Source organism: Rhipicephalus sanguineus, chromosome 1 (assembly GCF_013339695.2).
Source record: "Rhipicephalus sanguineus isolate Rsan-2018 chromosome 1, BIME_Rsan_1.4, whole genome shotgun sequence".
Classification (NCBI taxonomy): Eukaryota; Metazoa; Arthropoda; class Arachnida; order Ixodida; family Ixodidae; genus Rhipicephalus; species Rhipicephalus sanguineus.
The window spans coordinates 166,835,114-166,861,045 of NC_051176.1; the positions used below are offsets into that span (position 1 = coordinate 166,835,114).

A 25,932-nucleotide genomic window follows, 5' to 3' on the forward strand; every position below is an offset into this window, starting at 1 on the left:
GTAACGAAGCGCCCTTCATCGCTCTGCCGGTTCGCGGTTACTCAGCAGTCGATGGAAATTTGTCGACGGTGATGACGCACGTGCGTTGCATGTAATATTGAGATATTTGACCCATTTTCTAGCGTTTGTTTTGTTATCGCGCACCTCTCGACTCGTATATCGACACTTCGCGAGGCCCTGGTTGTTTCACATCTCGAACAAACGCGATAAAAGCCAACCGCGAGCCTTAGGGGCGCACTGGAAGTTTCCACGAGACTCCTCGCGCTCGAGAATAGCCTCGGGTGGCGAGATGCCGCTGCAAAAAGAGAGCGCGTGGTAGTGAATGGAGCTTCACCGGATATGTGTCTCGTGTTCTCTAGGCGTGCTTCCGAGAGGGGCTTGTATCTCAGCAGCAATCCATATAGCGGATGAGCAAAGCTGCTCGAGTGGCGATCGCAGTGTGATCGGACGCGCAGCTTCCGCCGTCTTTCTCAAGGGTCAGGTGTCCGAACTACGACACGAGCTCAAGCGCGTCTTCGTGGATTCCCGCTGCTATCTATGGCGGTTCCGTTGGTTCCGAGGGCAGTTCGTTGCTTTCTCGGAGCGGCGAGGTCAGTGCGTGGTCGCGCTGCCTCCGGTGCCCTGTGCGACCTATGTTTTGCGCTCTTAAAGAAGATTTAGCGGTGGATTTGTTGCATAAGGCCTGTCCGGAGTCTGCGCGTCGATTGCTACAGATTTTCGTATCGCGGCGAGAGTTGAGGAAGTAGCGTTTTCGCTTCGTGGAGAAATCGCAGGGTGAAACCGAACCGCAATTGTATTGTTTTGAGAGACGGTGACATGTTTCGATGTTGACTCGGCGCTGGCGTGCCTGGGTACCGCGCCTATCTAATCGCCCAGGCTACTGTAGTGGACATCACGTGTTTTCAGGCGCAGACCGCCGCAGACGACCAGATAACGCGGTTCTTGTTGGGTCCACTTGCTGCGATAAGCGCTTGTCTGCGTCGTCTCCACGGATGCACTTAAGCGAGCCAGGCTAGACGGAGACAGCTTATTCGGCGCGACATTGCGTCATACCAGGGTCCGGTCATACCAAGAAAAATACTTCGCGCTGTCCGGAGCTTTTTTACGATGCCCAATCTCATTTCGGGGAACGTGCGCCGGCAAACCGTGTGGCTGCTTTAACGCGGTAAAGACGGTTTGAACGTTAAAGTAGGGAATTGGTACAGATAATTACGTTATATAAACTCCTTGGCGTATTTAATGTAAGGATTTCTTTTGCCTGATTATAATCCTTTATCTTCCACCACATACAGCTGCAAATCTCGATGATAGGCGAAGCGCCGCTGGGATGACAAAGCGCGATAATAAATAGCGACGTAATAGAATCTTTGCCGGGCCTTGATCTGAGCTCGTTATTTCATAGAGGTGAATGTTTACGGCCAAAGCTGTAGCGTAGCTGCAGTCTGCATTTAAGCAATTTATGTTTGTGTGCATGTGAACTTTAGACACTTGCCCATAAACATTGTTCCGTGATGAAATTTATGCAGTTTCATATTTATATGATAAATATGACCAGCATTGTTTGGTGTGTTGTTGACCTGGAAGGTGCCCATTTTTGGTGACATTTTATTTTGTTTGCCCCTTATACAGGACTCTGGTCATCGGCCTCCAGTCGTGGAATCTCTTAGTAGCGGCTGTGCCTTCAGTGGAACTAATTCGGGAACAATGGATCCAACTGTTGTGATCAACACGCTTGATGAGGATGAGCAGAAGCCTGCAAAGCCTGCAGAGATGCTCGTCTTTGATGATTCGGCCCACCTCAACAAAGTGCTTATGAACTTGAACAAGCTGCGCAAGAACAAGCAGTTTTGTGATGTTGTTTTACATGTAAGTGAATCAGCTGATTATTTTGGTTTGTGTATCTGATACTATTTCAAATGTGTCATAGTTGGTGTATCAAATGTATAGTTGCCTGTAGAGATTCGTAAAAGAAAGTTTGGAGTGCAAACACAGGTGTCTGTGTATGCACGCCTAACTTTTTGTTTAGTGATGTATCTCGAATAGTTTCATTTTACCAGTAGCATTGACAAATTAACAAAAGTCATTTGCTTTTAATCAATGAGGCATTCCTATATATTGGTTAGAACATCAATTGGCTGCCGTTAGGCAGATGTACTTCCGGTATTGCTAATGATTCAAAAAGTAAGGATTGAGCAAAAAAGACACAGCACACAAGGGAAGGAGACGAAAACACTTGGACAAACTTGCAACTGTTTATTCACATGTTAGGCGAGTGAATATATAGCACACAGAGAGGGCAAACGCTGGAGAGGAGGTACCCCACGTGCGCACAGCCAAAGACAGGCTAAAAAAACGTGTGTTTAAGCACATTGCATGTGAAAATGCACATTCATGTTTATAAATTGCTATTGAGGGGGTGCTTATACAACCACTACCACTTCTATGATATGGAAAGCCTCAGTGAGTTCACGGATTGTCTTTGGTCCTGTTTAAGATCTTCATTTCCTTGAGTCTCGCTTCGCATTTTTTCTTTTCGTTCACCCTGCAGACTTTGTAATGATGCGTATGAGAGTGCCCATGCCATTTCGTGGCACGCAGTTATGGTCAGCAAGACAATTTTTGAAACAATGCACCAACTAACCTCTAAACATGTGCTGTTGCTAATACGTTACAGCATAGAGTATTCTAAAAAAAGTTCACTGGTACTTGCCACATGGTGCATGACTTAGAACACAAGAAGAAAACAAAATGACGTCGTGCCCCCCTCCCCCCTGTTTTCGACGCCCCAGCATGTACATAATTCTGCCTATGCATATGCTATTCATTATCCCTTGAAGTGCATAATTATAAACTTGTACTAGCAAGGTGCATGTACTACTTTGTTTCTGTGTGTTGTACTAGTGTGCTGTAACTGTGGTCATAGTCGACTGTTGAGTTGACTTTACGAGGAAACAGTTTATTGCAGTGCTGTGCATGGTACAGCCTGCAATATTGCGTAGTTCTGTAGTGCTAGGGTACACATTATGTTCACGCACCGTGTTCTCATACATGATATGTAGGTTTTCTGATTTATGTGTTTGTCACTGCAGTTCTTTTTTCTTAGGAAGTTAGGCTTGTTCGTATAATATTGGTCTAAAGCAACGCCACTTAATTTTTTTTTATGTAGCTCTTTATGCAATAAGCAGCAAATTTCACTTTGTAAATAAGCCACTGCATTTTGTTCTTGTTTTCCAGCTCTTCAATATTTTTTTAAAGTTCAGGGCAGGGAGGGAGAGTGAGAACCATGAAATCATTCCTAATGTTTTTGTTATGACTCTTGTAATTATATACTTCTTTGTTCTTGTGCAAGCTTCACGGTCTTGTATGTGGCATAGTCATGCAGGTGGCTTGGCTCACCACCACTGCATATATAGTACACAGGAGTCAATGATGAGGCAATAATGATAAAAATGTTGAGGGGAAGTAACCAGAAGTATTTAGTGAAAAACCAAAAAGACGCGTACCATCAAGGAAAAAAGTAAGGACAGGACAGAAAGGGCGTCACTCGCAACTAACTTTATTCCCAGAACATCAGCATCATATATAACCACAGCGACCCCGCAAGTTGGCTAGCCTGTGCCCACGCATTTCATCTGCACCGAGGCCCTCCCCGTGTGGGAAGAGGCACGCAAGGCCTTTTGTCGCCCTGCTCGGTTGGCGTGGTGTACGAGATCCCGCTCTAGTTGCGGTAGGGTATATACGGTCAAACAGGCCGGTGCATAAACGACAGGATGAGGGAGCACGAACTTTCGGTTGAAAAATAAACTTTCAGCACATTTGCCTGTGCATTGTGGTTCCTGCAAGTGTGAGCCTGGTTTTGCCAGTGTTTCCGTTCTTGGAAAGAGTAACGATGTCTTAGCGCGTGAAATTATGGAAGCATACTATATTAGAAAGAAGAAAGAATGCTGTGTTAGTGACACATCTGTTGCTCTGCGTGGGGGTGAATTTAGTTTCATCGATTCATTTTTCGATTAGTTAATCTTGTTATCGCGGGTTTTTGACGAGCTTGTGAGGCGATGTGCGCGCGCAGGGTCGCTGTGGTTATATATGATGCTGATGTTCTGGGAATAAAGTAGTTGCGAGTGACGCCCTTTCTGTCCTGTCCTTACTTTTTTCCTTGATGGTACGCGTCTTTTTGGTTTTTCAGTAAGCATGTACCAACTAGCCCAACAAAAAGTTCTATTAAGAAGTATTTAGGTCCACCGTATTTGGAAATGCGGTCTGATTGCATTGCAGGTCGGTTCAGACCAGGACATGCACGAGATATATGCGCATCGTGCTGTAGTAGCCAGTGTGAGTCCTTACCTGTTCGAGCTGCTGGCTCAGAAAACCAAGGGCACACTGCAGAACCAATGCAAGATCAATGGGAACTTTGACATCAGTGCTTTTGAACGCCTTGTGGACTACGCCTACACATCCAGGTGCGTTTATTCTAACATGTCAGTCATAAAGAAGCATTTGCATGAGCTGAGGCATTGAAACACTCATTTCGTTTGCTGCCTCTTTTTTTTAACACGAAAGTGTTTTATGCCGGGGTCCACCAAGATTTTCATGACGTATTTCCGTCACGGAAATACGTCAGCAAAATGAAGACCATGAAATGGCAAAGAAAAAAAAACTAAGAAAAAGTTCCGTTGACAGGAGTCGAACCCATGACCTCTCGGTCCGCGACTATGGCTGGCGGGCGTTTAGACCACTGAGCTACCACCAAACACATAACGGAGGCTACATGAACGCGCCTTTTATCTTTCAAATTTTCCTCTCACAGTGCTCTTGCATGAATGGATGCTATGAGCGTCCCCTTTATAACGGAGTGGTGACATGTGTGCCACCAGACTCGGAAAACAAAAAGAAAAAAAACGTACCGTTGCTGCGACCGTCCCATTCGGCATGTTTTCAATAGAAGTGTAATTTCGTTTAACACACCGCGAGGTAGTGGCTTCAGCCCAAACCTCGCTCATAGCGTCCATCCATATAGAAAAATAACTTTCCGACACTCGCCCGCCTGTCGCACCGCGTTCCCCGCTCACCCTGTGAGAATTAACTGCCAGGCTAGAGGGAAGACACAACCCGCATAGCGTTCCTCTTCGCGTTTCACGACGCTTCGGAGGAGTGCATACCGAGTATCGGTGTTTATTATGTGCTTGTTGATGCCATATTTGCGCGGGATTCACCATATGCCGTGTCCACGTATATGTTAAGAACTTCACATACCGCGAGGGTTATAATCATGATTGTGGGTGTTATCGTCGGTACAGAGATGTGCCACTAGGCGTCAACGTGAGTGTGTCCACATCAGGCGGTGCTACATCTGCCAAACAACGATAGACATTATACAAGCTCTGATAAACCAATGCACTAAAGCAATCAACTACTTCTCTGGCGACACGTTTCACTTTCGTGTTATACTGATTCCTATGACAGAGGGATCAACCATCTTTTTTTTAACCAACTGCCATGAACAGTGCAGAGCCACTGCAGAGCTGTACGTACCAAAAGGCCATTTGCCTTGCCATACGTCAATGGATGTGATTAAAGGGACACTAAAGAGACAAACTATATCTCTCATATTAGTAAATTACTCTTTCAAAATTCCAAAATCACCATGCTTGCCGCAAGAAGACGCTTGGTAAGCAAGGAGACGCTCTAAAAGAAAATGCGGGTGGTGAGGCCACCTTGAAATTCCCACACTAAACACCATGGCATCATAAATTTTGAAGGCATCTACTAGGTCATACGTAGTTCCTAATCAGTAAATGTGAAGTACATTGTCCTTTGGGGACATCTACTAGGTCATACGTAGTTCCTAATCAGTAAATGTGAAGTACATTATCCTTTGGGGACATAGACTCAACATACCAAGTTTCAGGAAATTTGGGAAGATTTCGGCAGATTTTGGCACGTGGGAAGATTTCGGCATTAAATTCAAAAATGAAACTTTGACCTTGATTTTCTCCTCTATTAATAAACCTATGGTGGTGAAATTTAGAACATTTCAGTTCTGAGTACAATTTATCATTCTAAACAGATTCATTGTTAGAATAAAGAATGCACATGCGTGCTTCCTATGAAATGCTTTATTGAATATGCATGCATTCACTGTTCATATTCGCCCTTTTCAGGGTGAATAAAAACAGTGAATGAAACAGTGAAAATGGCGAGAGGGGAAGGGGAGAGGCGCTTGTGCTTGCTCGGTCATTGGCGCATATTTCAAATCTCTCGAGAAAGGACGGGGGATGGTTGCTCGGGATTTTACGGTAGGTGCGACCAATCGTTATTTGTGTTCCTGCCAAGTGCATAATGCCATAGAGACAACATAAAAGATGTAGTACTTCAATGTGCTTACAACTCATTGTAAGTAAGTCTAACACGGCATTGTACTTGGAGGCCACCGACAGCAACGCACCGATGCTATGAACCAAAGCAGCAGAAATTTTGACAATGTGTCGAAGGATGTGACCTTCCGTTTCTTTGAGTGAAGTGGCATAAATATTGGTTTTGTATGCCTTAGGACAGCATCAGTTAAACGTTTGTTACTGCTGCTTATGGACGTTCAGTGCCCTGCGTGATATTTCGCAATGCGTGTACTTGGCGTGCATAATCGTTTTATCTTGTCGACTAAGTTAAAGGTAGGTGTTTGATATAAAGGTGCGCCTTAGTATATCATTTTATTGCACGAAAGTCGTAAAAAGTAAGTTGAGCGTCTCATACAAAGGTGCGTCTTATACACTGGAAAATAGTCTATATATATGTGTGTGTGTGTGTGTGCATGTATGTGTTGTAATTTTAAGAGCAAGCACTTCGTACGCACTTTACGAATAATGGATCAGTCTCTTATTTTTTATACGTATGAAAATTCTTGCCCAAATTATGGATGCACATGTGGAGCATTTCTTTTCATTTTCAGTACTTGTTTTTGTTAAAAATGTCGAAACTAGCTCACAGAAAATTTATTTGTAAACTGTGTGCCTTTTTCATTTTTTGTGGTGAACTTAAAAGTCTGATTAAAATTACATAAAGTTTGATTGTGCCTATGCAGTTGAATGAAAGATAAAGCGAAAAATTGATTTAAGCTAAGTTGGGCAGTGGCACTCACAGTAACGATGTTATTGCTACTGAAACTTTTATTTAAAACTGGGCATTGAGACCTTTAATAATTTTGTCCAATTATTCTTTGTAAAAACATAAGAAATGGCTTGCTTTAAACACAGATAATGCCTGCACAGTGTTTCAAGGTAAAGCTCAAGAGCATGGACAATGTAAAAAAAAGACAACAAGCAAGCCAGGGTAAATCTCTTGTGCCAGTTACTTTCTGTTCTTCTAGAACGTATCATCACTCATGCATGAGATGGCAAAAGCTGCTCAGCATTTCAAGTTTCGAGTAAATTGAACTGCGTATTGTCACTTGTATATGTTTGAGCAACGCATCAAAGGGAATGTTTTCTTTAGTTCTTTGGACACTCGCAGTCATAATTGCACAAGAAAATTGCAATGTAATATGAGGTGGGTTGTGCACTGATACCTGCAGGGGAATAAGCTTAAACATGGTATTTACACTTCTTAGAGTGAGCTTTGCCTAAGGTATAGTTTTCATATGCAGGCTGGAAGTACCCAAATCAAAAATGAAAGCCATGTATCTGGCGGCTGCAAAGCTGAAAGTACATCCAGTGACCAAATATTGTGGGAAGTACCTTGTGGAACACTTGACTCCTGACAACTGCACAGGTAACTTTACACTCTTCAATGTATTTTAGGGAGGAATTCAATTAACTCGATTGATGCATAAGGGTCATGCCCACTGTCAGCAATGAATTGCTGAAAAGAACTTCAGGGCAAGCAATTGATGATGCCTATGAGCTTTATTTTTGTGTCTGCTGCACTGCAAGAAAAACCTTCTCCCCAGTTTCTTCTTTTCACAGAACTGTGCATGTTGCTTGCATGTGTCGGAGCCCGCTGTTACCCCTTTATAAGATGCTTCAAACAGCTAGTATGTGTTTGCTCACGTTTACAAGGATAAGAAGCACATTTCTAAGGATGGTGTTGTTTAGCCCAATCTCTGTAACTAATTTCTATGGTTTTACATGCCATAACTTGATATGATATTGAGGCATTCCATAGTGGGCAGCTCCAGATTAATTTTTGCCTCCTGGGGTTCTTTAAGTTGGACCTAAATTTAAGTACACGGGTGTTCTTGCATTTCGCCTCCATCAAAATGTGGCCACTATGGCCAGCAACCAAACCTGCGCCGTCGAGTTACCACTGCAGGTTAACTCATTTTCCTATCTTTCTGCAACAGCTTGTGCCAGTTTGTGCCGCTGTTTGCAGTACTTTTAATGAAAGCTGTCCATGTCCGTAGTAGTTGCCCAATACATCTCGTACACTTCCCTTGACCTCCCACTACGCACGCACGTGCAAGCCTTTGTAGGATAGTAGAGCTTTTGTTGCCATATATGCAGGAGTGCGGGCCATCCTGGTGGAGTCCATGGACCAGGAGCTAGTCGCAGAAGTGGATGCATACCTGCGGGACAACATCGCCGAGGTAGTAAAGAGCAAGGAGCTGCAAAGCCTGCCCCACATCCAGGTAGAACTCGTGCAGCACAGCAGCATTGAGATGGATTCTACAAACAATAAAGCACCTCTGCCATATGGTACTTGATTGGATGCGCTCATCATTTGACCACGAGGGTGTTCTCATGGAGACCCTCACAGAGAAGGTAATTGGCAAGCTTCGGTTACCAACATAGTGAGCATAATTGTGGTTCTTTGGTCTAGTTTGTTACACATTTTCTAAATGGGAAAAACAGTGCCAAGAGAGAGACAATTCACGAGTGAAGGGCCTTTTCCATTTCACATTGGAACACATAAAACTCATCAAGGCCACTGTTGGCACCCCTGCACTAGAGAATCCCCTCACCTGGGCATGTCACCACAAGGTAGAGATTGAGCTTCCATGAGTAAGTTGCAAGACTGCGTAATGCTAGTTACCCTGAAAATTTACTTCATGGCCTGGCATACAAGCTGATCTCACAGCTTCATTGGGATACCAGAAACAAGCAGTGCACAGAAAAAAGTTTAGGAAGAGCGTTATTCCTCACATTCACGGCTTTTCACTCAGAATCAAGAAAATTGCCCAGAAATCTGTAGTTGGAAGTCCTTTTCAATGCCCTCGGTAAGCTGGGAAGACTTTATAGGCACGTCAACCATGAAGAGCCCAAGAAGCTTTTATGCACCACGAAGCATACAACCGGTTTGTAAAATACACGACCAATATTGTGCATGAGGTTCCACTCTCCTGCAGGGGAATGTACTACATTGGACAGACTGGTGATCTAGAGGAGTGGCTCGGTGAAAATCACAATCATCAAAAATTCGGCAGCAGCATGGCACTGCACTAGAGTGCGTGCGGGTGCACTCCTGAATTCGAAAAATGCAAGGTCATAGCAAAGTACACCGGCATGTACAATTTTGATACAGGCTCATATTTCATGTGCCGTTGATTTCTCTCCAATTTTCCCTTTATATTATGCTGCGGATATAAAACCTTCAGTTCTTAGTCAGCACTTGTGTGTTTCTTTGCTTGTGAGTCTTCTCTTGGTGTTGTTTTTCCCATTTACAAAGGAGTGAGCATGGCTGGTATAAACAGGGTGTCTAGCAATCGGGAATGATCAAGGAATTTTGAAGCATTAGGAAAAGTCGGAGTATTGTCAGGATTCCCGAAAAAAAAAATTGAAAATTGACTGTTGGAGAATTCCATAAGAAGTTAGACGTAATTGGGGAAAATGGCTTTATTAGGGTCTTTACTCTGAAATAGTCCAGGAAAACCTGGAAAAGCCAAGGAATATGAATGTTAGTTTGCCAGATACCCTGCTATGGTTGTACCCTTCACAGAATCTTTCATTGTAACATTCGTTGGTATTTGTGATAAAAAGTCAGTGTAAAGCTGTCCTCCACACCTTTGAGGCTTCTCTTGAGCTTTGGGCACAGGAAGAAGTCTGCCAGGCTCACATTAGGGCTGTATCCTAAAGCTCAAGAGAAGCCTAAAAGGTCACAGTGTCGACAGTGCTCCCACCATCAAACGGGCTGCCACAGACCAGTCTTGGGCAGTAACTAGTTCACTCTAAGAAAAGACCGAGTAAAAAGGGCGTCTTTTTGTCCCACAACAATAATCGTCATCTCGCTTGCTTGCGTTTCCTTTCTTGAAAACTCGGCGCTGGCCACTTTCCTGCCAAGAATGCTATGTCACGCTGATAGCGCGCATGTCGTTCGCGACCAGAAAGTGCCGGGCGCGCGGCGATAGTGCAAGGAAAGGAAGGCAAAATAAATGACGATTATTGTTGTGGGACAAAAAGACGCCCTTTTTACTCGATCTTTTTTTAGAGTGTTACTAGTAACGCGTTACCGGTAACTAGTTACTTTTTTCAGTAACTTGTAACTGTAACTAGTTACTTTTAAGTTAGAGGAACTTGTAACTGTAACACTGTTACTTTTTTACGCAGTAACTGTAACGGGAAATAGCGTTAGTTACTTCCCCATATCCTATCCACCTTTCACCTTTCCACAGCACCGCTCCCCTCGCAGTTGGGAGGGGAGGTCGCTAAGTTCAGGTCCGTTTTTTTTTTTTTTTTTTTCGACATATATATCCTTATGGTCACTTGAGCTGCTAGCTCTGCTCTTGGTTGTACGGTGAATCATCAGGACGCCAAGTTTAGTCTCCTTGGTCCGAAGCTCCGAGCTAATCGTGTTTGATAGGCGCTAGAAAGCAGCAGAGCGCAAAACGGTTGAGAGTCAGAAATACCGTGAAACTAGCGAATCATTTTTTAAAACACCTTTGAACTGATTCTAAGAGGTTAACTCCGACTCGCAGTTTTTTCTCGCCACTCAACTTCGTTTGCGAGCCAGCGTCATCGCACTGTTTAGGTCAAAGCTATGTCCACTTGTCCAGCAGTGTCCAACAAGCACCGTTTAGAATGCGTTCTGCATCAGTTGCTTTAGCATATCCCGTTTGTCTATTCTTTCCTGCCCGTTTCGACGATGTTAAGTCGCGTCGCAATCCCCGCATCGCGCTTGTAATTTGCACGAACACTTGTTTAAGGAGAGCTTGCGCTCAGCGGAGCAGAGCCCCCCGACCAGGGTCTGATGCACCTTGAACGTAGGCAATAGACACAATGGGCGTTGTCTTGACTCGTGACGCACTCCCCGCTCCTTTTCGCATGCGCTTCTGGGTATCACTATAAACGTCCTAGGATAATGCTGTCGTCCAGTGCATCAACTATGCTTTCCACTTCTAGTGTCAGGACGTTCATTATTTGCAAATAAAGTCCATTTTCACCAGCGGTGCATGAACAAATAAATTGATGCAACAAAATGAGGCTTACACAAAGAAGGCTGGTGTTGGGCCAATCTTTTTGGTTTCCTTCGTCTATGGTTTTACAACGCACCATTGTGACTACCCGCGCATGCCGTCGTATTTTTTCATTAAATAAATCCTATCATTTGGTTTGTGATCTATTACATATTCTATACAGTAACGGAAAAGTAACGACGTTACTTTTTCAGAGTAACTGTAACTGTAACAGGTTACTTTTGGAAACATCTGTAACTGTAACTGTAACAGAGTTACTTTTTTGACTTAGGTGACTGTAACTGTAACACTGTTACTTTTCACTGGTCACGTGCCCCTGACTGCCACAGACTCTCTGAAAGAGGTTACGGCATCTGACTTTCAGAGAGCCTTCGCAGCATGGACAATCACGCTGGCAGCATGTATCGACGCCCAAGGAAACTATTTTGAATAATTTTAATCATGCGTACCAATTGGATCAATAAATTCTTTTTACGAGACCCATTCTCAATACTTTACGGACAAACTCTGTATATCCTGCATTTACAACATACAGTCGAAACCAGCGATAACGAAATCCCGAGAGAACGAAATTCTCACCGCAACGAAATATTTTCGGAGCACCGGCGAACGCCCATAGGAGTCAATGCATTTCGTAACTCGCGACTACGAAAGATATTTATACCGCAGTCCCTCATTAACGAAATTTTTGAAACACGAGTGCGCAAATAATCTACTCTCGCAACATTAACTACATTCGAAAACTGCTGAAATGCATTCATGCTACACTTAAATTGTGCAAAACTATCGCTACAGCCCACTTGAGAAGCAGCCGCCATCATTGTTTACAAAAAAACATAAAGCTGGCGGCAATGATGATGATGATGACTTGCCGAGCCACCTGCTCGTTATCGCGGACTACGTAGCCAAATCCACATTCCTCATGGAGTTTCGTTCGTTGGCTTGGCTCTGTACTTGGCTTTGTCGGCTTCGCGCGCACATGGTCGCGTGTGTGGAGCCATTTGTGGAGCGTTTGCTTGGTCGCTTGGTGCAACGTGAACTGTGTGTTGCGACTGCTTCATCCGATTTCGCTGCTTGCGAAGGTGCCGCCTCCAACGAAAAATCGGAAGTTCATCACGCTGGAAGATAAGGCTGCAATTATCCAATGAGGTGGAAAAGGGCAGGAAAAAAAAATGGACATCGCCGAAGAATTCGGCGTTGCGTGCAACTCACTGTCCACGATTCTGCGCTGATCCGCGCTGATTCAGCGGAGCCGGAAGAAGGTTCGCCTGTAGACGCACTTGATGACGGTACTGGTGACAGCGCAGTGCCGCCGTCACTGACCAGTGCATGGGGCGAACTTTGTGTCGTGGCAAACGAGATTCCCGATCGAGAGGCATGAAATTGTTGCATGGTAAGGCCCGCCAAAGCAAACTTACTAACTTTTGGAAATAAAATGTGTTTGTTGTAAATTCCCGTGTCTTTTCTCCAGCATTCTCGCGCCAACGAAATTCCGCAAGAGCGAAATTTTGTGCTTTCCCCGCCGATTTCGTTATTGCGGGTTTCAACTGTATATACAACTTACTATGAGAACTGCTTCACAAAGCATGGAAAGGGTGCAGAGTCAGTTTAAGTTGCACTACTTTCAATTGAGCACAATGATTAATATATAAATATATACTGCTAATTTTATTATTTAATAATACATATGGCTGAATTTATTTCCAGGTGCACATGCTCTACCTGAACCTGGACCGTACCTTACATGACTGCAATGACATTGAAGCTGGGGATGCAAAGGACACTGAGCTAATTCAAGACTACAAGCGCCTCTCTCGTCGGCTGTCTCAGCCCAAGGGCAGCAAGACTAAGGGTCGTTCGGGCATCACAACACCAGCAAAGCCGCGCCAGTTCCTTTACACCCGCTCAGATTCTAGTGGATCTTCCTCAGACGAGGAAGATCGAGATTGGAAGATCATTGCAACTACATCCACTGGAGGTGAGCCAGCTGTTGTTTGGTAAATGAGGCGTGGCTATGTTTAGTATAAAGCACTGGCCTCATTGTGCAGCATTAGAGATGTAACTTGTACTGTTTATATTTACATGACAATACTTTTCTATAGTAAGCTTGGCTTAGTGTGAACAAGGAACCCGTATGGGTCCCGAAACGTCTCTGTGTTCTTCACCTTGACTTGGTCAGTGACCGCATCTACATCCTCATCATGATACCTGACCAGACTAACTTTCGTCGAACTCTTCACTAAGTATGAAGGTTGTATGCAAAGTTGGGCAGAGCTATCTATGAATTTTGGGAAATGCGAATTCTAAAGAAAGCTTTCTAGCGTCAGTAATTTTGATTAATTAAGGCTTCAAATATAGATTGCTTCATTTTGTGACCCAATAATCACAACTGCACCTTCTGCATGGAGTTGCTGTTGTATAGGGCCATACATACATCTATGCCATCATTGTGGCCTGGAAATGCCAAGTTGCTGTTTAGCAGTTTGAGACATCAAGATCATTGTAACATTGCTTGTAGTGGCTCATGAACTCACTTCCTATTAACACTCTCCTGTTCCATTTGGCCACTGTTGCACTTTAGACCGTATTCATGAGACGATGAGCGCAGCACAGACAGTGTTATTTCTGTGCCTTTACAAGCGATGTCTTGTTAACAGTGCGCGTTATCCTCTGCTCAAGAGATTGTGTTTTTCATTACTCAGTAGTGCTATTGCTCATTAAAGACTTCATCTAAATGAATTGTCAAGCATAGGTCGGCAAACTCACTCAGACTCAGATCGAGCCGTGAGTCTGTGTCTAAGGGAGTCCGAGTGGATAATATTTTGGTGAGTTTGAGTCCAAGTGTGTCCGGTTGAGAAAAATTTTAGTGAGTCTGGGTCAGAGTGAGCCCTAAGCACAAAATATATTTCTTGAGTGAGTCTGAGTGAGCTCCACATGTTTTTGCCGACCTTTGGTGATAACTAGAGCTGTGCGAATAGCAAAATTTTGGGTGCGAAGCGAATTCGAATAATAAAGATTGAGTGCGAATCGAATAATTTCGAATAATTTTCGAATATTTCTCAAACATTTTTCGAATAATTCGAAGTGAAATTACAGAAAAAGTTGCAGAGAATCCCTAAGTATGTTCTTGTGAGATAGCAACATGAAAGTGTTTCTTTTCGCTAGGTTGATGAAGCGCTGGTGGGGTCATATTTCATAGTTGTCTTTCTTATCAAGAATGAGGCAATGTAGAGGCCGAATTCTATTTATGTACATGATTTGGTGCAACCAAAGTGTTGCCGACAACACTTTACACGTGATAGGCAGAGATGCCATTTCCTCAGCCTCTCCTCCTCTTTCAACTTCTGTGGAAGGCCAACTGATGTGGCAGACAAGGGTGTGCTCCCTTGAAGTCCGGAGTTCCAAATCTGCCTCGTAGACGTCGATATATAAGAACATCTGAAATTTCGGATGCTAAAAAGCTTCGGCGTTCGATTTTTCGGACTTCCTGTCCAAATTTCAGGTCCAAAACAGCCTTAATTGAGCCCCCAACTCTGCCACATCTTTCATCTCCATATTGGAACCAGCGTTTTCTTGAGTTAATGCATTTGCGACCGTTGGGGAGCTTGAAAGACAGCTTTGCCGCAATACGGGGGTGTGATGAGGTGAAGCATATTGAAAATCTAGGGACCACTTTCAATCAGACGTTGACCGTCTCTTTACTAAGTTCGACCGTTGGGGAGCTTGAAAGGCAGCTTTGCCGCAATACGGGGGTGTGAGGAGGTGAAGCATATTGAAAATCTAGGGACCACTTCCAATCGGACGTTGACTGTCTCTTGCCTAAGTTCGACCGTAACGGAGCTTGAAAGGCAGCTTTGCCGCATTACGGGGGTGTGATGAGGGGAAGCATATTGAAAATCTAGGGACCACTTCCAACCGAACTTTCTCTTTTGGCTAAGTTTGACCAACGCCTCCTCTAGAAAGATGCCTGCGGAGTCGCTGGCTATCCCATTGTAGTCGTCCTGCCTTGAGTTGTGGTCGATTGTCGAGAGATGGCGCCACGTTCTCCCCTATTCTTTTCAATGGGGCTGGCGTGGTGTGACGTTGAGGGGGGTAATGTGCGCATGCGCAAATGTGTGTTGCAAGCGGCCACCGCAAGGATCGCCAGCTACTGCCTCATTAGAAACGGTGAAGGAGGGAAAGGGTAGGGCAGAAGGTTTTTGGCTCACGCGACAGGCATCTTTCTAGAGGAGGCGTTGGTTCGACCGTAACGGAGCTTGAATGGCACCTTTGCCGCAATACGAGAGTGTAATGAGGTGAAGCATATTAAAAATCTGGAGGGGTCACTCTCAACCTGACGTTGACTGCATTTGTTTTTGGCAAGTTCGAATAGTTCGAATAATAAAATTTCAGTGCGAATCGAATCGAATAGGAAACACTATTCGAAAAATATTCAAAATTTCGAATATTCGCACACCCCTAGTGATAACTACTCATATTCACTATTACTATCTGCCTTATGTCGGCTCACGTTTATATTCACGTCTACTCACACATTCTTCAATGCACTAGCGTTCACGCGCCAGCTCACTATTTATTGCTCAGAGGCGTGAGTTACAGAAAGGGGGGACATGCCTTGAGCTCCCGCCCCGTCTGAAAGTTTCACAGGAAGTTCCTGATAAAAATATCTCTTTTGAGTCATGTCAGTAAAATTGTCCTTACTGGTTTGCAACCGCTGATAACTCGTACATGAAGGTACAGGATGAAAATGTGTATCCTAGAGCACTGATTATGCGAGATATTGGTGTTAAAGTGCAGTGACACCATGATAAAAAAAAAGCTAATTATACGCTAACAGACTCGTGAGCCAACTCACTCAGACTCAGATCAAGCCGTGAGTCTGAGTCTGAGTGAGGTATATTGTAGTGAGTCTGAGTCCGAGTGAGTCCACTTGAGAAAAATTTTGGTGAATCTGAGTCCGACTAAGCCCTAAGGGCAACATGTATTTCATGAGTGAGTCTGAGCGAGCTCCCCATTTTTTGCCGACCTATGTTGTCAAGTAATGTTTTTTGTTTTTAACAAGGGCTCTCTTTTAAAATCACTGCAGGACAAAATTCAGTCACTGGTGTTCAGTGGAATTAAGATTGGGAAATCGAAAATTTCTTACATTCGTCACCAGTGTGTCAGCAAGTGCACACTTGTAAATTAGTTTTCTCCAGCCAGAGGTGTTGTGTCCTTTTCTGTGCAGCCCACAGTACAATGGGACTGGCTGTTGTGTCAGGCACAATGATCGTGCTGTCAGTGGTGCAGAGACTCAATGGTCCAGCCAACAATGGCGACAGCTCGCCTGAGGTGTGCAGCACTACCGTTGGATACACCACATTGCCTCCCATGATGAGTTCTCGGTGTGGCATGGGAACAGCTGAGTTTCAGGGCAGGCTGCTTGTTTGTGGTAAGTGCCCATGATTGTGACCAGTGTGTTATATATCACTAAGCATGGGGAGAACCTTTGAGAGCCCAACAACAATTATGAAGGAGGCTTTGGCATGTTCATAAAGCATGAAACAGCTGTCCTGGTTGATAAGAACAGACAGATGCAGAGCACGATTGCGCTGTACTATTTTCCATACAATGGTCGTCACGAACAAGTCAACGCATTTCAAACCATCCAATTGCACAAATGGATGTAGAGCCACACTGCAAGTCGCAATAAGCCACTTAGGCTAATAGTTATATTACGCACTAGAAGGGGCACTGTAATAGTGTGCACATCTTCTTTGAAATAAAGGAGGGTTGTATGTTGCTTGCAGTGTTCTGCATCAGCTTCACTCATGCTATGTGAGCAGCTTTTGTTATCCTTTTTACATGTGCTATCATTGTATGCTTCTAGAGCAGCCTGTGACCAGCTTTTCTGTCATTTGATTATGTGCAGGTGGATATGATCGTGGAGAGTGCTTGCGCACTGTGGAGGCCTACAACCTGGCCACAAATCGCTGGAGCTCCTTGGCCCCTATGCAGAACCCACGGGGTCGTGTTGACGCCACCGTTTTGCATGGCCTCGTCTATGTGATAGGAGGCAGCGATGGCTCCAAGGAGTTGGCATCGGCTGAGGTGTTCAACGGCTCAACCTGGAGCACACTGCCACCCATGCCTGTTGCACGCTCCAATACTGGTAGGTTTAAGGGCACTTCCACTGGGCGGCATCGCCCCTGCCATTTTATGTCAGTGCAGAGTCTCATTGGGTACAGCACCTTACACAGGTATTTTAACTTTTAAAAGAGTAGTCTTCCACTTACCTTTGCTCTTGGTTTTGTTAACATATGCCAATTTTGTAGCATCTGTTGTGCTTTGTACTGTTATTCATAGCAATTAATGTCATAACCACAGGATACATGTTAATTGAACATTTTTATACACTGGTGAAGGTGGTGTTCTTGAAAAATTTTTGTTTTCTTCTGTAATCAGTTTTTTAAAAAGAGAGGTGAGGTGTGGTGTACAGAAGGAAATGGCTAAAGTGTAAATGAGGCATGCATTTCGTTTGTTGTTACTATAATGGGAAAAGGGACCAAGGGATGAAATCAAGTGAGAGAAATTGAGCCCATTTAACGAGGCAGCTTAAACTTGCATCTGGTATAGGCCATGTGCACAGTATGTAGTAATATGGTTTAATATGCAGGTCAAACCAAAATGCAGGCGTTTTCTTTACCTTGTGGTTATTGAAACAAATTCTGCAGGACATTTGCCCACAAGTTTTTATTGAAGTTTCCATTTTAGTCATCTAAGTGTAAAACCATTCATGCAACTCTACAAAGCACTCGAAATTATTGTCCAAGAATGGCTTCTTGTTGCATGTTGTTTATGCAGTATATTTTGTTTGAATGCCAGTATCACCATGTCACCAGATAATGAAAGGTGTATATAAAGCACCTCACAAGCCAGCTCAAAGGTGTCCTTATGTTATAGCTGACCATCCACTCAAAATAATCATGAACCCTCTTTGTGCCCTTATCCATCCAATGATACCAGTTCTAAGTTCATGCATTGTTTCCAGACTGTAGTTTTTTGCTAATTTGGTATGTAGTAACAAATCTACTGCTGTCCAACTCTTAAATTTTGTATAGTATGACAATGTGTACAGCCAATTAGGTTAATAAGTAGCAAATTAAACAAACAAAGGCAAACTCTTTTTTTTTTATGCGGTGTTCATCCTTGTACTAAACAAGTTTGTATATGTGACATCAAAAGACATTTACCGTAAAATTTTCGAGCAAGTGCCCCTACCTGAGCAAGTGCCCCCTTCCCCTTTTCGGTAGAATTGAAATACGTATGTGCCAATAACCGAGCAAGCCCCCCCCCCCCCCTCTTCTCCTCTCGCCATTTTTTTAGGGGCGAAGCTCCTTATAGCATCACCTGGTCAGTCGTCACTCCATGCGGCGTGTCCCCGCCATCGCGTCTCCCATATCATTCAATAGATGGCGCTGTCCCATAGAGACGCATGTAAACTGCAGTTGGGTGACTATATACTAGATGGCGCTGTCCCATAGAGATAGAAAAAAAATAATAATAAAAAATTTTAAAAATTAAAAAGAAAAAAAAGAAAATAATCAAAACGGCGTATCGCTTTGATTACTGCTGGGCGAAACCTTGAGGCCCGTGTACTTAGATTTAGGTGCACGTTAAAGAACCCCAGGTGGTCGAAATTTCCGGAGCCCTCCACTACGGCATCTCTCATAATCATATGGTGGTTTTGGGACGTTAAACCCCAGATATTATTATATTATTGCTGGGCGAAACCACTGGACATTTCACGGTGTAACCATGATTGCTTCAGGAGCTTTGCCCAAGCTCTTCATCATTCACCCGTGGATATGCTGTATTTCAACCTGTTCTTTGCTACGGAATCCTGCAGCATTAATTCCTAGGAACCGAAGTTCTGAGAGTTTTTAGATATGAGCACGATTTTTTAATACTTTTATAGTGTGGTGCCTCGGGGTTGCATTCTTAGTTGTCACATATTGTTGGAACATTTCAAGAACATCTTTTCCCCCTTGTCATAACACACAAAGTTTCACATGAGGATTCCCTCCGGTTCAGTAAAAACTAGAGCTGTGCGAATAGCAAAATTTTGGGTGCGAAGCGAATTCGAATATTGAAGTGTGAGTGCGAATCGAATATTTTTCGAATATTTCTCGAATATTTCTAGAATATTTTTCGAATACTTCGAACTGAAATTGCAGAAAGAAAAGTTGGAGAGGATTCCTAAGCATATTTTTATGAGATAGCAACATGAAAGTGTTTCTTTTCACTAGGTTGAAGCACAATGTAGAGGCCGAATTGTATATACAGTCGAAACCCGCGATAACGAAATCCCGAGGGAACGAAATTCTCACCGCAACGAAATATTTGAGAAGCACCGGCGAACGCCCATAGGAGTCAATGCATTTCGTAACTCGCGAATACGAAAGATATTCATACCGCAGTCCCTCATTAACGAAATTTTTGAAACGCGAGTGCCCAAATAATCTACTTTTGCAACATTAACTACTTTCGAAAACTGCTGAAATGCATTCATGCCACACTTAAATTGTGCAAAACTATTGCTACAGCGCACTTGAGAAGCAGCCGTCATAATTGTTTACAAAAAAACATAAAGCTGGCGACAATGATGATGATGATTGCTTGCCGAAACACCTGCTCGTTATCGCGGACTACGTAGCCAAATCCACATTCCTCATGGAGTTTCGTTCGTTGGCTTGGCTCTCTGCTTGGCTTTGTCGCCTTTGCACGCACATGGTCGCGTGTGTGGAGCCATTTGTGGAGCGTTTGCTTCCTCGCTTGGTGCAAAGTGAACTGTGTGTTGCGATTGCTTCGTCCGATTTCGCCGCCTGCGAAGATGCCGCCTCCAACGAAAAAAACGGAAGTTCATCACGCTGGAAGATAAGGCTGCAATCATCAGTGAGGTGGAAAAGGGCAGGAAAAAAATGGACATCGCCAAAAAATTCGGCGTTGCGTGCAGCTCGCTGTCCACGATTCTGTGCTGATCCAACGGAGCCGGAAGAAGGTTTGCCTGTAGGCGCATTTGATGACGGTACTGGTGACAGCGCAGTGCCGCCGTCACTGGCCAGTGCATGGGGCGCACTTTGTGCTGTGGCGAACGAGATTCCCGATCGAGAGGCATGAAATTGCTGCATGGTAAGGCCCGCCAAAGCAAACTTACGGACTTTTAGAAATAAAATGTGTTTTTTGCAAATTCCATATCTTTTCTTGTCGCATTCTCGCGCCAACGAAATTCCCGCAAGAGCGAAATTTTGTGCTTTCCCCGCCGATTTCGTTATTGCGGGTTTCAACTGTATGTACATGATTTGGTGCAACCAAAGTGTTGCTGACAACACTTTACATATGGTAGGCAAAGATGCCATTTCCTCAGCCTCTCCTCCTCTTTCAACTTCTGTGGAAGCCCAATTGATGTGGCGGACAAGGGTGTGCTCCCTTCAAGTTTGGAGTTCCAAATCTGCCGCGTAGACATCAATATACTATAATAACATCTGAAATTTTGGATGCTAAAAAGCTTCGGCGTCCAATTTTTCGGACCTCCTGCCCAAATTTCAGGTCCAAAACAGCATTAATTGCGCCCCCACCTCTTCCACATCTTTCATCTCCATGTTGAAACCAGCGTTTTCTTTAGTTAATACATTTGGCGACCGTAGCAGAGCTTGAAAGGCAGCTTTGCTGCAATGCGGGGGTGTGATGAGGTGAAGCATATTGAAAATCTAGGGACCACTTTCAATTGGACGTTGTGTCTTGGCCAAGTTCGACCGTAACGGAGCTTGAAAGGCAGCTTTGCCGCAATGCGGGGGTGTGATGAGGTGAAGCATATTGAAAATCTAGGAACCACTTCTAAGTGGACGTTGACTGTGTCTTGGCTAAGTTCGACCCCCTCCTTGGTTCGACCGTAACGGAGCTTGAAAGACGGCTTTGCCGCAATACGAGAGTGTAATGAGGTGAAGCATATTGAAAATCTGAAAGGGGCACTTTCAATCGGACGTTGACAGTATCTGTTTTTGGGAAGTTCGAATAGTTCGAATAAAAAATTGCAGTGTGAATCGAATCGAATAGCAAACACTATTCGAAAAATATTCGAAATTTCGAATATTCGCACACCCCTAGTAAAAACATTAAATGCATGCGTATTCAATAAAGCTTTTCATTAGACGCACAGGTGTGCATTCTTCTTAAAGGCTCTTCCACGACCATCTTGACTTTTGGTCCGCGACCGAGCAAGTGTTCCCCCTCCAAATCTTGTCCAATTATCTTTCACCGTAAGGGAGGCGCTTGCTTAGGATATTACTGTGGCATCCAAGAGTATTGTAATGATTTTCCATTTCACATACAAGCACTTCCGTGGTACAGTTGCTTCTAGGAGTTGCCTTATACTCAGTCAGAGTTTTGAGACCATTTCCTTTTAAAAGAGCATGTGCCCCTGATTGTCTCACTGGCTGATTCTTAGCCAATGCAGACAAGTTGCAACACATCGTGAGCCTTTCTTGAAGTTAGGATGCATCATGTGCCTTTCTCGTACCACTTGGATGTCGCATACGCCTTGATCTGAAAATTGAACGAGTTACTGAATTTCCTCATATTCATTTGTGTGTAACAACATTAAAATCTATCCTCATCAAAGGGTTGAACACTAATACTTTGCTACCAACGAAAGAACTTGCCTCACTGTTGCCATGTGTGCTTGCATTTGGTGCCTCCATCCAACAATGCAGGAACTGCTCTAGATATTCTATAGATTTTCGTATGCCTATCATTTTCCATTGTCAGCTCACTTGGCCTCTAGTTTGCATTGCTTATCCATCTAAGTTGCAGTTATTCTTTGACCACAAAGCACCGCAAGCTTGCCAGCTTTTGGCTAATGAAAGCTCTTCCAAGGAAGGAACATTGTTGCTTTATTAAAGAATATAATTAAGTTCAGAAGCCTTGTAGCACATCATCTCTGCAACACCAGGAAGAATGGTAATGCGCAGTGCCTAATGCTGTGTTTTCCAAAACAAGCAGTAACATCGTCGCTTTTCTGGCTGATCGATATCACTTATAACAGCCTTGTTGGTGACCAGATCAAGGTAAGTTACTTGCAAGATAGCTACTTGCAAGATCGGAAGAGAGCTTTGCCTTCAGTAGCCTCTATGGCTACCGATTGCTTTTCACTTGCCACCTCAAGAGAAAGATGAGTGATACAAGGCACATATGTATTACTGAAACAATGCCAGTGTGCTAAGTAGCTGAGGGCAAAGCGAGATGGCAGGTGGCTTCACCTGCACAGTCTTCCTGTACGCCTAGTTTTGGAGATTGAGTAACCTGAAGTTTTGGAGACTCAGAAGCAGGAAGCAACACAGCATTTGCTCACCTCAGCCTCCACTCATCACACCAGTGATGTTAAACCGAGTGTTCACTATTATTGAGTGACATCTGTTCCTTTTCGCTCTTTATGTGGGACACTTTGTTAATTATTAAGCAGTTGCTTAGCTCACGCACGTACACACACACATACACACACAAAAAAAAACACACAATTCTAGACCTTCGGGGTGAAGCTGCAAATGTTTTTAGGTGCTCCCTAATGTTGACTTGAGCCTGTACCTTTTCATACTATGAAAACATTTATGGATACTATAACCATATAAAAATTAGCTTGGTTTTTGGATGCAGATATGTATGTTCTCTGAAGCACCATTGCTACATTTTTAATTCTTTCCTTATCGTGCACTATTAAATATGAATTTGATTGACATCTTCTTGACACTCTAAAATATTTCCATTGGGACTCGCGCAAGACACTCCAGGACCGTGATGTGCACACTTTTTTTGGCACCATGACCAGCAATTGATGGCTGCTTTCAGGTTGCACATGCTAGTCATAACTGACCATGACATTTCTTTGTTCCAAGTGTATACCGTAGTTCCACCTTGCGGTTATTCATCTTTTTTGTGAGCAGTGCTTTGTGCATTTTGGATGTGTATCTTGGTGTGCAAGTGGGCCTGGCACGTGTGTGTGTGTGTGTGTGTTTTTTTTTTTAACCATTTTCTTTTAGATTAGTAATCTTGTCACTTCACGATCAGAAAGGCTCATGCTGGTGCTGCAACAGTGCTGCTTATTACTATGTGTCTACATGCACGATTTTATATGCCAAGGTTAGTCGGAATGAGGATCACTAAATGAAATAAATTTGAAGGTGCTGCATATTTCTAAAGCCGGATGATTGTTGGAAGCACGAGTGTAGAGTCACGTAAAGGATTTCAATATTTTAGTTTTGTCCTCGATAAATTGTGTTATACCCCTGTCACATGGGCACCTGTGAACTCCGTTTAACTCCCTCGTCTTTTCCTCGAGGGAGATGGGGTTCATGTCACACGGTCACCATTTCGCTGAAGAAGTTAAATGGAGCTTTTGGTGGAGAGGGTTCGGTAATGACCATTTCGGCTCGATGGAGTACTCTCGTTCCTAGCCAGCTACTGTTACGCTGAAAACCGCACTAGCAAAATCGTCCTAATGAGCTCAATTATAATTTTAAAAACTATGCTCTTTTTTGCATAGCATTTCACGCCCCGTAGTGTAAGTTTCAGTTGTATTTTTTCGGACATCAGCGCTTGTACTCTCCACACCAACGCCTCGCCAAGCCGCCGCTGTGAAGCGTCGCGCGATATTTGTTTCTGCACGTGTGAGGCACACGCACAAGCACTGTGGCAGCAATGGCGATTCCGAGCACTTCATCAACACACAAAAACACGTTTTTGTTGCTTTAAAGGCAACTGCACAGGCAAAAAATTGGACGTTTCGACGAGCGCAGCAGCGCTGTTTCTGCCCTATGCAGCAACCGTCGAAAGCTTGCCCCGAGCCGTGTAGCACAGCCACAACTCCATTCTCGTAATGCTCCATCAGGTAGTAGTTAAATGCCGAATGGAGTGAAATGGAGTTCGGTGGTGGCCGTGTGACAGAGGTATTAGGCAGTCCCCTAAAATGGAATGTTGTTTCTCAGTGGTGTATTGTGTAGCTGTCAGCCCACTTAAAGGGACACTAAAGAGCAAAACAATTTTTCTCATATTAGTAAAGTACTCTTTCACGATACCAAAGACACCACTCTTGCTGCAAAGAGACGCTTAGTAAGCGAGGAAACACGCAAGAACAAAATGTGGGTAGCGACGCTACCTTGATGTTTCCGCACCATTCGCCGTGACGTCACATGTTTTGACGACGCCTACTAGGGACTACGTAATTCCTAATCAGTAAAAATGAAGTACATTGTCCTCTGAGGGGGCCATAGACTTAACATACCAAGTTTGGGGTAATTTTGCTGAGCCAATGGTGCCAAAATACGATAAATACACTTCGAAATCCATGACGTCACACAGGGAGATTTCGGTGTGAAATTCAAAAATGAAACTTTAAACTTGATTTTCTCTTCTATTAATAAACCTATGATGGCGAAATTAACGACATTAGAGTTCTCAGGGCACAATTTATCGATCTACACCGATTCATCGTTTCTCTTTAGTGTCCCTTTAGCATGAACGCTCTGCAGCATGGCCTGGGCCTGCTTGTACTGATGCCAGCGCCGCAAGGTGTTGGGAACTGCTGCCAAGTTAATATCTCGGTATGTTTGCGGCGTCTGGAGTGCACCTCGATTTGACTGTCCAACTTGTCTTTAGCTTGAATCTGACTGGCATGGATAGTGCACTCACTTGACCAGTCTGTTTCGTCACGTTTCATGCGTGGCTGTGGTCTGCGGCCCAGAAAACACATGTTTTGCCTTGAGCTTTAAGGCCAAACTCGAAAGGTGTGCAACCTGTCATACGCCATTTTGCTCCAGCTATTGTCAGCCGCCGTAAACATACTGAGATTTTATCTTAGCAACAGTACTGAGCACTTCGCAGCACTGGCGTCAGTCCAAGCCGGTCCAGGCCATGCTGCGGAGCATTCATGTTAAGTGTGCTGGCGACTGTACACTCTGTTAATAAATAGGAATGTTTGTTTTGATACCTCAATCAATTTTTTGAATTGAGGGAGATAGTACAGTGGAACCTTGATTATACGTCCCTCGGTTTTGCGATGACCCAACAACAATTCTTTGCCATTGTGTTCCTGTCCCCTAAATACCGTATTTACTCATGTATAAGCCGCACTTTTTTTTATCAAATCTTGGTTGGGTGCGGGTTATACGCGAATCGGGCCTATAGCTACACATTAAAGGGCCGGTAAACAGGCTGCGACTTTTTTTTTTTACACTCCCCAAACAAGCTCGCTAATTCGTACAGTAGACCGCGGCGATCACGTTTTCCGAATATTACAGCGCTGCGCGCCGCACAGACCCTTCATTTCGAAAAACAATTCCCGTGCTTCTTTCCTACGCCTGACCAATCCTCCTCGTACGCGCAGTGACGCAAACTCGGCGATCGGTGAGTTGACGTAGCACTGAGCTCGTCGATTGGTCTAAGCCAGGTCTCAACAAACAGTAGTCGAGTTAACGTCAGTTCCTGTTCCCACCCACCGC

The 25,932-nt window shown here is 44.0% G+C and overlaps 1 protein-coding gene across 1 annotated transcript in view; it reads left to right on the top strand.

Moving 5' to 3' along the window:
* The window catches only part of LOC119401752 (influenza virus NS1A-binding protein homolog B-like), an 89,858-nt gene that overhangs the window by 37,683 nt on the left and 26,243 nt on the right, over window positions 1–25,932 (top strand). Inside the window, 8 exon segments of the mRNA XM_037668715.2 lie at window positions 1,630–1,866; window positions 4,276–4,460; window positions 7,640–7,764; window positions 8,496–8,668; window positions 8,670–8,753; window positions 13,109–13,379; window positions 16,629–16,832; window positions 17,313–17,552. Coding sequence (XP_037524643.1) covers window positions 1,705–1,866; window positions 4,276–4,460; window positions 7,640–7,764; window positions 8,496–8,668; window positions 8,670–8,753; window positions 13,109–13,379; window positions 16,629–16,832; window positions 17,313–17,552 — 1,444 coding nt within the window. The 5' untranslated portion in view covers window positions 1,630–1,704.